This window comes from Hesperophylax consimilis, chromosome 5 (genome assembly GCF_061612785.1).
Source record: "Hesperophylax consimilis isolate HC1 chromosome 5, BYU_Hcon_1.0, whole genome shotgun sequence".
NCBI lineage: Eukaryota > Metazoa > Arthropoda > Insecta > Trichoptera > Limnephilidae > Hesperophylax > Hesperophylax consimilis.
In genome coordinates, this window is record NC_142840.1 from 695,231 (window position 1) to 709,186 (window position 13,956).

General features: G+C 33.5%; 1 protein-coding gene across 1 annotated transcript in view; it reads right to left on the minus strand.

Annotated features, from left to right (window-relative positions):
- Positions 1-11,277: 11,277 nt before the first annotated feature.
- Pi3K68D (phosphatidylinositol-4-phosphate 3-kinase catalytic subunit Pi3K68D) overlaps positions 11,278-13,956 on the minus strand; it is a 49,081-nt gene continuing 46,402 nt past the window's right edge. The window contains exon 32 of the mRNA XM_089631517.1: positions 11,278-13,856. Coding sequence (XP_089487643.1) covers positions 13,680-13,856 — 177 coding nt within the window. The 3' untranslated portion in view covers positions 11,278-13,679. The remainder of the gene's footprint in view (positions 13,857-13,956) is intronic.

Genomic DNA, 13,956 nt, shown 5'->3' on the forward strand with positions numbered 1-13,956 from the left:
TCTGTCGACTTTCGCGTGTACTTTTGGCGTAGATAGTATGAGTATAAAAATGTATAATAAATATAAAAGCCATACTTTGCCAAAAAATGGGATCTAACAAATCTGAAAATCCTGCTTGTGTGACGAAGTGTTAAAAGGACTTCTCTATGTGATTACTAAGCAACAGCAGGACTTACTGGTCTTATCTGACGCGGGATTTTCTGACAACGTAAACATGACACAATCCAAAAAAATTGATATTTCACAAAAGATCGACGGAGATAATTTTTAGCATATTTTGTATGTTTGCTCTATAATCTGCCGCTTTCACTAATTGGACACTTGCTCGGTTTTTGGGTTCTTCAATATTTTTGTGGCAAAATAAAACACAACTTTGATTAATAGCTTTATTATTATTCAATTACATTGAGATTAGATATAAATAATAAAAAAAACCATGATCATGACCATGATGAAAAAACATTAATCTCATTAGATACCATACATAAATAATTAGGTACTTATCTGAGGGACGGGTACGACTATATCTATAACTAAGCAGGACCAATACGACAAACTAATCTGTCTAAGTTAACTAACTACATTATTTTATAACATGATTGTTCTCACGTAAATGAGATCATCTGTAAACACCCAGTATGAATAAATCATGTCGTTTCTTCGCAGGGGTAGACAAATAGGATGGACCGCCAAACAACTCGGTCTTGGCACACACTCCTTTCCTCATTTACATTCATACATCGTCTTATTAATTCTTTTCTGTAATTCCGACTCTTGACATGGTCCGACTCAAGTATCTGGTTCACTTGATCGTACCATGTCGTCCTCAGGCATCCCCGACATCTGCGTCAGTTTATAAATATCGCTAGCATGCCAAAAGTTGCTTAATATATCGATAATTTTATCAATATCTGAGAATTGGTGGTCTCTTACCAGGGCTATACTGAGAGTAGCTTCTGCTATACAATATTTCGGTTTATTTAAATATTTAAAAAAAACTTCATGAACTCTATACAATTTTATTTGACCCGCCACCTCTGCGTCCTGAGCCTCCAACTATTAACATTCAAGTACCTTTTCCCATTATACAGGGTGTCCACAATCAATCAGGGGGTGATTCTACATGACAGTACAAGTAAAATAGATGATTTTTTTTAAAAATCCAACGCTTTAAGGTAGTTCTTAGGTTAGGAAGTGTAATTGTTTGTATGGAAAAATAAGTAATCTTTGTAACGTCAATGTTCTATGGAAAAATATTTTTGTATGGGAGAATAAAGAATGGAATTTCAAAAGAGTTATTTTCTTTTTTACTTCTACCGTCATGTAAAATCATCTCCCGAAGTTAGCACACTTTATCCCTGGACTCCCTGTATATTTATCAATGGGTAATTATTTGTCAGTACTACAAGGTTGTCCAAAAATTAAAGACCGTTTTCGTTTTAAAAATCAGAAAATTTTATTCTAGAAAATTTGTACATGGCGTTGTTCGTACATGTCTACACTATTTTTCTATGCAATCCCCAGCAAGTTCAACGCACTTCTCGAGTCGGGAACAAGGTACTTGATCCCTTTGTCACAAAAATTACCCGCAGCGCTCCGCAACCAGCTTGACACCTCTTCCTGGACTTTTTTTTGTTGTGAAATTTTTTTATGTTGTGTAATGTTTTTTATTTTATGAAATGGTGCTTTAGGTCAAGGAAGAGATAAAAATTACTGTGCGCCAGGTCAGGGCTATAAGCCGGATGGCTAAGGATATCCTAGCAGGAGCGCTATGGTTACAGCTGCCGTATGGGGGCGGGCATTGTGATGCATCAAGCAAACGCCCTAGCTCAACCTTCCTGTTCGCTTGTTTTGCATCGCTCTTCAAAGTTTTTTTTAACATTTCACAATAACAATCAGCTTTGATTGTGCTCCTGTTATCGTATCCCGTACTGCCGCATAATAAACGGTCTTTAATCTTGAACAACCCTCGTATGTTGAGCAGTTTGTCTGATACTATGTAAATTTCGGGCTTAATGTCAAACAACGTTATCTACAAAAAAACAAAAAAGTAATTCTAGGACTTAAAGACAAGCGTTATAAAAACAAAAACTCACCAATAATTCGTGGGCTTAAAATGAAACAACTTGTGGCAGCTTTGCGTGACTACTTTTAAATTCTAGTAATATCAATTTTTTATAATAAAATTAATAAATAAATAAAACATTATTTGTACAGAATTGCAAAAAAAAGCGCAACACAAATAAAACCCCAAAAATAAACCACAATAATCATGTGTAACAAATTAAGTAAATAAATACTTTGGCGCTTTTAAGAACAAACATATAAAGGTTAAAAAAGGTTAAATGCATGAATTCAATGATAACTCTTTATGCCATTTTTAAATAATAAAACTTTCAACTGACTGCAGCGTCGGGAGGGTGGCAATTCCATATCTCAGAGACTGGAAACACGACCTGCGATGGCCATCCCAACTATTCGCAAGCCTAGGTATGAGCTACCATGCTCAGGCTTCACGACACGGGAGAATAGTGTCACGAATGTTGCCTCTAAGATGCAGGTACCACAGCACTCGTGGCTCTGCTCGGGTGGATCTTCTATTTCCAACAATGGACCATTAAAAAAAAAAACCAGGGGCCTTTGGGGAACCTAGAGGGAGTGCACAGGAGAGCTGAGGCCAACTCGGTGGACTCTCTTAACCACAATGCTTATACATCCTTGCATTCTTTCTGCCCACAGGAGCCACCTGCTGAGGAGAGGCTTCCACTCCTTGAAGTGCTGCAGCGTGTTGCCGGTTTGGAGGCCGAAGAACACGTGGACTACTGACAGCAGACATCCTGGAAATGGTGGATTAGGTCAATATAATTATATATCAGCGCAGCGAGGATATTTTATTCAGGTGAACTAATAAACTCATTAAATCATTACATTCACATTACTCTTCCTAATCAAGTTCTCGTACATTGTACGCTGGTTATTGGTTATCAGTCCTGATACTAGTTTGTAATGGAGCACTTACTTAAGTCATTAGTTCTGTCCTTATTCATTGCTGTTATATTTGTGAAATAAAGTACCAGCAGAGGCAGTTTATGGGATTGAAAAGTGGGAGGAACAAACATATGTTTTTAGTAGTATGTGTGTATACCTACATAGGTACAATTATAGCTCGTTAGGGGAAGATCAAATCAACGCAACGAAATTTCATGGCAATAATCCGTGAACACAATATTATATACCTAAATCAATAATATTTCATAAAATAAAATACTTTTTTGTTTTAAAACCACGATATTTATTAATTTAAGAACCGACCGGTTTCGCTTTACTTAAGCATCGTCAGGGTACAAATTAATACTGGTTTTAAAACAAAAAAGTATTTTATTTTATTAAATATGTCAAACCACAAAGTGATTGCTTTCTACAATAATACAATAATATTTCTTTTGGCTTCTCGAACACGGCCTTGCATTTTAACTTTTCAAATATGAACCACGGCAAAAGTATAACCTACGTCAACCTATTATAATAATGTACTATTACACAAACAAGATAACTACCTATGTCAAATGCCAAACGATGATAATTATTAAACTATTCATTGTAAAAAAGATGCTACATAAATAAAATGATAAACTATGATAATACCAACCTAACGTGCATTAAACATTAAACATTCGACACACAAAAATGATTGACTATCAACTACAGATAATTTGCTGTAACTTCAAAATAGCCGTACCCACTTTTTCCGAACTGGCGCATATCACAAAACCAATGGTAAATGGTAGGTGCTACGTCGGAACTATTTGTCGTTTTAGGCGCCCCTCGAACTAAACAACACATGACCACATCTGCTACCGTTTATTTCTATTCCATTTGACTTCCCCACTTCCCTCCGCTTACATTAAATCAGTGTCTCTCTGAGGCGGGCCCTACGCCTGCGTTGTGTTGTTTTTAGTAACAAGTTGCACGGCGAGCCAGAATCAGCCTGAGGTTGGCCACCGAGCACCGGTAGATAATATATCATTATTATGAGTTACATATTATAATGACTAACAGTCCTAGTGAAATTAAACAAAAGGTTATATTAAAATGAAGTTGCTTTAATTATTAAGGTTTCTATATGTATATAAAATACAATATGACACATGTTCTGAGGATAGGAAGGAGGTGGAGTTTAATCACCCGGTATACATAGCAAACTATTAAGCCAATATTGGAAATTAGGATGGGCAGGAATAAAGTAATTGATTGAGCGTTGTTTATTTTTTCTTCATTTTAATGTCTTCGTTCTTCTTGCCTCTTCTTGGATCTTCTTGTCTATTGTTGGCACTTCTTTGTTTTTCTTGCTTCTTCTTGTATTTTCTTGTCTCTTCTTGGCTCTTTTTGTCTCTTCTTGCTTCTTCTTATCTCTTTTCTCCCCATTTTGGCTCTTCTTGGTTTTTCTTGCATCTTATTGTAGAGTTTTGTATCTCTTCTTGTATTGTCTTGTCTCTTCTTGCCTCTTCTTATCTCTTCTCTCCCCATCTATATATAAATTGGTAATATTTAAATTGAAGTAACTTAGGTTTCCTTGTGCTATGTTTTGGAAGAATGGATATGTGTATCTTTTGTTTTCTTTTCTCTTCTATTTTTAGAGTAGGCACAGCCTGCATTACAGCCTTGCATTCCACGGACCGCCACTGTCGCTAAGCACAGTTCAAATTGAGAATAATAGAAAATGAGTGATCTTAGTTAGTTACCAGACACAACAGGTGGCAAAGCAATTTTCACATTGGCCAATAAGTCTATAACATAATGTAGTTTGTACTGCTATTCAAGCAACCAACCAAACTCATGAAACAACCTTCAGCAAATTATAAGCGCAGGCGCCTGCATTCCATGTAGGCAGTAAGCCCCACACACCTTACCTTCGATGATATTTTGATATTTTAATATGAAAAAGGTAAAATCGGTGAGGCTTACTGCCAGTACTGCATTAGCGAGCTCTGCAAGTTACCCCAGACCGGTCCCTACTTTGCTCCGCGTCTGGCATAAACACGTCTAGCAGTTGGACTCTGATAAAGATGGCTGTCTCCCAAAATAGCAATATCGATATGCTTTGTTATTCCCCCGATGCACTCCTCGTAAGCGTGGTTTTCCTGCTTCCCTCCAGCTCCCATATATCCGCTGAAAGAAAATAAGACAAAATATTGATAGAATCATTTAAAAACAAAACCTACCGCTATTTGCAAGTGAGTGAATCTCCTATTGATTTGTTCACACCATTTCCATTGCAAGAGTCGCATTAAAGCTTTATTTGAATTAAACTCCATCGACTTAAAGGACTGAGGATTACGATATCTCATTTCTTCGTACACGTATAAGAGAAATAAGAAGCAATTCATTTTAATGAAAAAGAATTCACAATCTGCTCTTTCATAGAAGGTGCTTATTTGATTATTTTAGGAAAAAACTCTTTTGCAAGTCATGGTTTAAAATATAAAGATGAATTATTTGTTTGAGCCCGAACATACGCAATATGATTATGAATAGTCAAGTAATTTTGTCCTTATACAAACTCAATTCAGTTAAGTAATTTTGTCCTTATACTAACTCAATTCTGTTAAGTAATTTTGTCTTTATACAAACTCAATCCTTTCAAGGAAGGTGTACAAATGCTATATTGTATCGGTGATGAATCCAATATAGTATTTGTATACGGTTAAAACTATTTATTCATATTGCATATGTACAGATGCAAACAAATAATTCATCTTAATATTTCAAAGCTAAAATAATTAAATAAGTGCCATCTATGAACGTTTTTTGTGCTATTTGGTACTCCCTATTTATTATATTAATCATTGACATTTATTATCATTAAAATAAGATTGTTTCAGAAGTGTAGGCATGGTAGCTGTTTGCCCTTTAAAATTTAATTATTTATCACAATTAACCCTTCCGTTCCCAACAGGGGTATACAAAATCTTTAATATTACTATCCTCAAAGTATAATTTTAAATAGAGGCTTTTTAGTTTTGGTATTTTCTAAAAAACCTACAAACATAAAATACACCATTAAAAAAAAAGCTAAAGTACTAGATTAAAAAAAAAAAAATGTACCGACATGTCAGTCAACCCAAGCCATTGCGGCCGGGGGCCTCGTTCTTTTTGTTGATGAATGAGTAGGTTTTTTACAAAATTAACTATATTATAACATTTATTTCATAAAAACACATTAAATGCAAAATCCATAAGAATAATTCGCAATAAAATGTATGAATTAATGGGAAAAATGGTACTAAAATGATAAAATGCGTGGAGGCAGTGTCACCCCTCATGGGACCAAGTTTTGTTATGCATCTTGGCATGCTGAAGGTTAAATAATCAAAATAAAATGATCATAAAAAAGATAAGTCAGGTGTAAATACCAACCCATTCAAAATATTTACAGAAAAATTTGTGAAAAAATTGTATAATTTTCTTAAAATTTATCAAGTAGAGTGACTAACGTTGAACAACCAGGCGCTGGAACCAAAAAGTGAATAAGCAAGTGAAGCAGAACAAAAAACACCACGATGACCCACTGGACTCCCAGCTCTGTGATGTCTCTGAACATTTTCCCTGAACAAAGGTCTGCATATTAGTTAAACATTTCACACAGAAAGTAAATGAACCGAAAATCTAATTATTATTATGGGATGTGTGGAAAGAATGTCAGGTGACAGGACGTTTAAAGAACGATGAATTGGTTGCCCCAGGGAAAGTGAAATGATGTAGACGAAGGAGGCCAACATTCACCCTCCTTGGGATCCTGGGATATAGAGACATGATGATGATGAAATTAAACCGCTACTACCCAGTAACTAAATGAATTTGTTGATCTGTAGATAAATGAGTTTTGTTTAGAATTGGACTTGCAAAGAGGGAGATGGAAAGTAAGTGACTGTCTGCTCTTCATTAACTTCTGGTAGTATATTGAGTATGTTAAGACACAAGTCATAACAAGTGAATGCTTTATTCAGTTCAACCCCTCCAGCGCTCGAGGGTCATATATGACAGGTCGTACATATTTTATAAAAGTTTTTTTATTTTTTTCTATCATACAGTAAACTTTTTTTTTGACTTTAGAAAGAGAAATAATAATTCCTTCCAGTTTGCTTCAAAATTCTTCTGGAATCCATTAATAAAATCCTAAAAATAACCAAAATGAATAATTCATATTTCACGCAGCTATCGTAACAATCGGTTTAACTTTAAAAATTATTTTTTATTATAAGAACGAGATAAAAGTGAAGGTACAGTATTCTTACAAATTCCCCAAATAAAACGAATGTATTTTCAAAATATCAAGATTTCTCAATTTTTCTATGATTGAAATAAAAATGTGGTCAGCATTTTTGACAACATTTTTCATATTTGATATTAAAATTTTATTATTTAGAAATAGTAATGTTTATTTTAAATGCATACACCGGATAGATAATTTTAACTAGTTTCTACAACGGTATTTGTTTTACAGAAAATTAAAAAATAAGATGTACATAGCGCATTTCAAATACACAGAAAATATTGCAAACTGCAGAAGAGTGATGAATGTACTGAAGGGTTAACAAAGTATGTAAATACATTTAACTTCATAACTTCTTTATGTAGGTAAATCACGGAATATGTGTGTAATCCTTACAATATTGTGCATCTCAGGCCATTCGATTTAATAAATATCATTCCCCAAAATATAAATACTAACAACCAACTACTGGGTAGTAGTAGATGGTATGGGAAGTGGGTTAATTTCCGCCTCTAAGATTTGCATTCATTCATTCCTGAAAACAAAAGTGAAATTCAATTAGATGTATTTAAAAAATCAACATTTAAAAACAATTTATCTTTACTATAATACTTCTATTTTTAATAATAGATGTATTTTAAACTACACAATTTGTTATTTGGTTTTTACTGAGGATTGAACCTTCCTCCCCGTATATTAACTGCTGTAATGTCATCGAATTTCAGAGAAATATGTATATGTCTGCGAGTGTATCGACTGTGTTTTGGAAAAACCCTTCAAGCCACATTTTTCAATATAGAATTGTCTTCAAAGTAATGCAATGGTAAAGTAATTTTTGCAGATTAACCTCTGGAAAACCGTTTGTGCACCAGTGGCAAGTATTTTTTCCCACCGACAAACCGTTCGCGGAATTTCGCCCTAGCTGGAATTTTTTGATATGTGATTTAAACCCATATACCATGAGAAAGTGCATAAAAAATTGTAACAGAATCGCTTGCACTTGAAACACGTCTCAAACACAGTTCATTTTTGATTTCCCTCAAAAAGGGTCTGGTGTTTCAAAGGTTCCAAAGCCAATTTTAATACTAAAAACTAAATTTATGCACACAATTTTTTTTGGTTATTTCGAGAAAAACATAAATGAAATTACTCTACCCTCAAATCTCTCATAATTATAGATAAGTGTGTCTGATTAAGGCAAAGAGGGAGATCATTGGCATTGGTGTGCTTAATACTAGTATTGGAGTGTATAAAGAAATATAAAAGCCATACTGCATCGTGCTGAATCCAGACCACCGGATAATCACTTTTTGTGTGATGAAAAATTACTATGACTCCTCTATGTGACTACTATGCTACTGTGGGAAGTAAAACACAGTGCCTTCATTGAGAGTTTCAAGGACACTGTGTTAAAAGGACTCCTCTAAGTGACTACTATACTGCACGATAGTAGTATTGCGGATCTGGAAAGAAATTTAAAATACAAAGTCTTCATTATCTTGATGGGCAAAATAAAACGCAACTTGGATTATAAGCTTTATTATTGTACAATTACATTAAGCTTTGATATACATAACAGTTAAAAAACCATAACGTTAATCTCATTAGAAATTCATATTTATAAAAAAATGTAAATAGGTACATAATATTTTAATAACAAAAAAAAGTTGATGTAATAGAATACTATGATACAACGATAGAAGGATTCGCAATTAATTTGAGTGAAAACTACCATAAGAGTGATGATTTGGTCCTTATGTGTAATGAAATGGCCAATTTGACAGATTTTAAAATAAGAGTTAAAACTTTTTTATCATAAAATATTTCAACCATAATATTTTCATAAATTAGGATTTTATTATGCTTTGGTTAAACTTTATTATACATATATCGATAAACAACTATTTGTAGTATGTTTTATCCTTTCAGAGTTTATTATGGAAAATTATATGTACAGGCAGATCATTTTAAAGAGGACACATTTGAATGTATTTGTGTACACCGATAATATCGAAAATTTCAAAAAAGTTTGAAACACCTACCCGCAGTCCCATCGTACCCCGCGAATGCCCAAAGATATTGGGTGCTATTTTAAATATAGACTGGAGATTCAATTGGACAATGTTATGTGTTTTTGATTAATTAAATTAATTTTGATCCATTTAATACCCAACTACAATAGCAAGGGTCTCTTTAAAATTATTTGCCCACACTTTGGGTGTTAAAAAATACATTATTATAATGAAGTACTTATTTTATGTACATATAAATAATAAATGTAGATGGGAGCTAAAGGTAACCTGCTCAACTTGGCTGTCAAATAATGTGGTCCATGAAGTATCACTAAAACACACACGCTGTGTCTAAACATGCCAAGAGGTAGGATAGATTTTCTTGAAAGGACACCATTCAAAAGGTTGTAAAGGAATTCATCAACGTAAGTGATGATTCCAATACATATATACATATGTACTTATACATTCCACATTTAGCAAAGCATTATGGGTTCTTAAGCATTTTGGGATATTTTTTTATAATCATAAATGTGATAAAGATGTTATTGTAAAGTCGAAAAAAATGTCACCATATATTTCAAGTACCTATATATAGTCCAACTTGGTTATAACGATCATGGCTATAGCGAGTTCACGGCTATGATGAGCAATTACAAAACAATAATTTAGTTCAGCCTTATCTTCATATAATTGTTGACCGTGATAACAAGGTCGATTCACTGATATACAGAGCAAATAATTTTGTCAACACAATTTCTGAACACATGGTCATTGGGTCTGAAAAAATAGTTGGGAATTATTCAAGAATTTTCCTATCCCGTTAGGAACGGATACATGTTTTTGTGGCACTACCTGTGTAAGATTGTCGGCTATGTGAACCATTGCTATCCATCGGGCACAATATAAAATTGTCATAAAATCTGCGAAAGTCATGTGAAATTTGAGCTTCGCAAATTTGTTCCCTTTTTACATCTTTTGTAATACAACTCATCGTCAATGTTATTTTAAAAACCCTTTTCAAACAAGGATTAACCTACAAGTGGATTTTTTTTGTGTTCGTTGAGGGGGAGGGGGTTGGCAGTGATATTCAAGAGTTAAGGTTTCTGTTGATTTTTTCCGATTTCGTGTTATGCAAACTGATTCTTCAAATTTGGTTTGGAAAATTAACCAAAACTCCATAAAATGTGTTCTCAGCCAGGATTTTCAAGAATTACCCCCTTATTACGTATTTTGAAAATATACTGTACTTTTGCGAATATATTGATAGTCAGGTAGGTAGGTACATAAGACTAAGGACGGGTTGTTTCGGAGAATTTGAACAATTCTTCAAATTTCAAAGTTAATTTTCAGGTTCTGTGAAAGATTTTTTCAAGTTCTGTTTTTATTTCAGTTTTGTCAAGCAACTACCCTAAGCTGATATAATAACAGAACTTGAATAGGACTTTCACAGAACCCGGAAATCAACGTTGAAATTTGATGAATTGTTCAAATTCTCCGAAACAACCCGTCCTAAGCAGCAAATTTAGTTAGTCCCCTCGTGATCATTATAACCAAGTTTGAATGTATTTTAATATTAAGGCAAGAAAGCTTATTTAAATTGTGTATTCAGAACGGGTATATTTGAGCATGTGTGTTGGGAATTATTACAACAAATTCTCATACTGATGGATTTCAATGTTTTTTGTGCTGATATGTGATGATGATATTTCTATTTTTAAAACGATGAATGCGATGGTCACTAAAATAAATAAAAGCAGGAATGTTTTAAGTGGAAAGAAAAGACCCAGTTTAAAAATAAGATGACACAAGTATCTATTCACTGAATTATAAAATTATGAAATATTTTTAAGCTATATCCTATGGCAAAGATACGAACAATCAATATATTTTGATAAAATTAGATTGGTATCTATGGTATCTTTGTAAGTAATTTATTGTTAAAAATAGTTTACCGAAATAATAGATGAAAGATGTATGTAGTAATTGCTTACATTATATAATAAATTGAAGAAAGTAATAAAAGTAACACTATGTATTGTAATTGTGAGTTTGAATTATTATTTACATACTCAAGAAATTTATTAATGGGCTAGTCTAATTAATACAAAATGTCTACATTTAGCGGTCATTAAAGATAGAAAAGTATGAATGCTAGGTAACTATAAAAAATAGTGTTTACAAATATAATATTATTAAAATTGATACATTGTGCCTCTTGCAACTTGCTTATAAATGTAGAAAATGTTGTGAAAAAGGAGATATGTATACATTTTTAAGAATAAAAGTGTGGTGAATTCCATTCCCCGTATGAGATCATTTCTTAGATAAAAACATGTAAAAATGATTATGCCTGAATATTGATATTTAAAGCTTTGAAATGTCTTTATTTTATTTTTATCACACAAATGTTATAAAAATTCATTAACTTTTAAAAGGAAGTAAAATTATTTTTAGAATGGAAAAAAGACACAAATTTTAAAATGCGACATCTATCAACAAGATTTACAAGCGTTAGAAATAGATGGAAAAAAAAGAATAGTTAGTGTAGGTAACTGATTATCAGTACTTATGAAAGTATGAATGTAAGCGGTTTATTATATGTAAGGCCAATATATTTGTCACTGAATACATTTAATTTGATCACATTAGGTATGTGTATTTGAATTAGAATATTATGAATGTATCAGACTTATAACATTTGAAGACACATAATAATATTAATTTATTTATTTCAACGCCCTGGTGGGCTTTTACATAACAAGTTTTTTACATAACAAGCTTTTACATAACATAACATACAGAAACATTTTTAAATGGAAGAAGATAGAAATATGTATTCATTAAGATGTGATACACCTCGTAAGACCACTGTTTAATAAGCAGGGCATCTGTAACATCTCACGACGGGCGATTGGGCAACTTGGTGAGGCGGGAGATAGACGCAGGCAAGTTGTTCCATAATCTAATAAAATAAAGTAATTCACATTACAAAATCTAAAGTTAAGGTCCCAGTGACGTAAAGGAAAATAATATAAATAGTTTAAGAAAAATCCTCTTGTGTAAAGTGATAGATACACTTTCAGATATCACTGTTTTATTACACCTCAATCATCAAAAATATTGCACAAATAATATTTTATTATTCAAATAACCAAAATAAATAATACCACCCTGATATAAAAAACACACCTTATATCATATTATGTAGATGAAATAATAAAGAAGACGAATCAACGTTTGTTAATACGTTTATTTATAAAAGCTGGACACCTTTTACATGAAGACTCCAATGGGTATAAAGAAGCATTACTTTTGTGTCCAAAGAGAATAATCAAGCAATTGCAATAATGTTAATTGTAGGTATAAAAGTACCTATACATTATTCTATAGTTTTACAGCCAGTGGTAAAATTACTTACTCGTCGTCAACGCGAACATCCTCCCATGTGTCAAAAACATACATTATTGCATTGATGTTTTAAAAAATCAGTTTTTAGCTCCTCCTGAACGCCCTTGAGGTGATTTTGCACAAAAACGGCGCTATACAAATATTATTATTATTAATTACGTTACATTTTGACACATGGGAGGTATTTTCACGTTGACGACACTATACATTATTCTATAGTTTTACAGCCACCGGTAGCTATATCTGCTTGACTCTTTGTTGATGACACTATACATTATTCTATAGTTTTACAGCCACCGGTAGCTATATCTGAGTGACTCTTTGTTGATGACACTATACATTATTCTATAGTTTTACAGCCACCGGTAGCTATATCTGCTTGACTCTTTGTTGATGACACTATACATTATTCTATAGTTTTACAGCCACCGGTAGCTATATCTGAGTGACTCTTTGTTGATGACACTATACATTATTCTATAGTTTTACAGCCACCGGTAGCTATATCTGAGTGACTCTTTGTTGATGACACTATACATTATTCTATAGTTTTACAGCCACCGGTAGCTATATCTGAGTGACTCTTTGTTGATGACACTATACATTATTCTATAGTTTTACAGCCACCGGTAGCTATATTGCTGTCATAAGAAAGAGTCACGCAGATAATTGATTGAGCGTAGCGAAGTTTGTTTAAACTCATCCATTTTACATTTTATCTGTAAATTTGTTTGTCCTTCCCTCCTTTCACAAACAATACATGTAACAGAAAGTGGATACAATGGAGCTTTACAATGGCAGCTCTACAGGAAAAGTTAAACATTGTTGTGATAATAGCAACGGCTATATAAATAGAGCCCTGGCAACTTTTAACTCAAATCTGAAGTGGTTTTGCATTAAAAACTAGCAAAGGACCAATCTAATGGTCAAGTTAATGGCTGGCTGGCTGGCTGGCTGGCTGGCTAGGCGTGGCAGTGGTAGAATCATCTGGGAATGTACTGGAGCGGGTACCACTGGGTGGTCTCGGTGGTGAGCTGCATGGTGTGGAGGGGCAGCTGGACTCCACCCAGGAACTGGTTCTCCTGCAGCGGGTCGTGGTGCCAGACAGTGGCCTGGAGATCGCGGCCCCTGATGACTTCCAGGGGGAGACGGTATTCCAGCTGAACATTACAAATATTTTTTTAATTTATATTATTGTGGTGGTTCCTAATTACTGTACATAATGCCCGCACTGTTAACACTAAGCCAGCGCAGACAAAG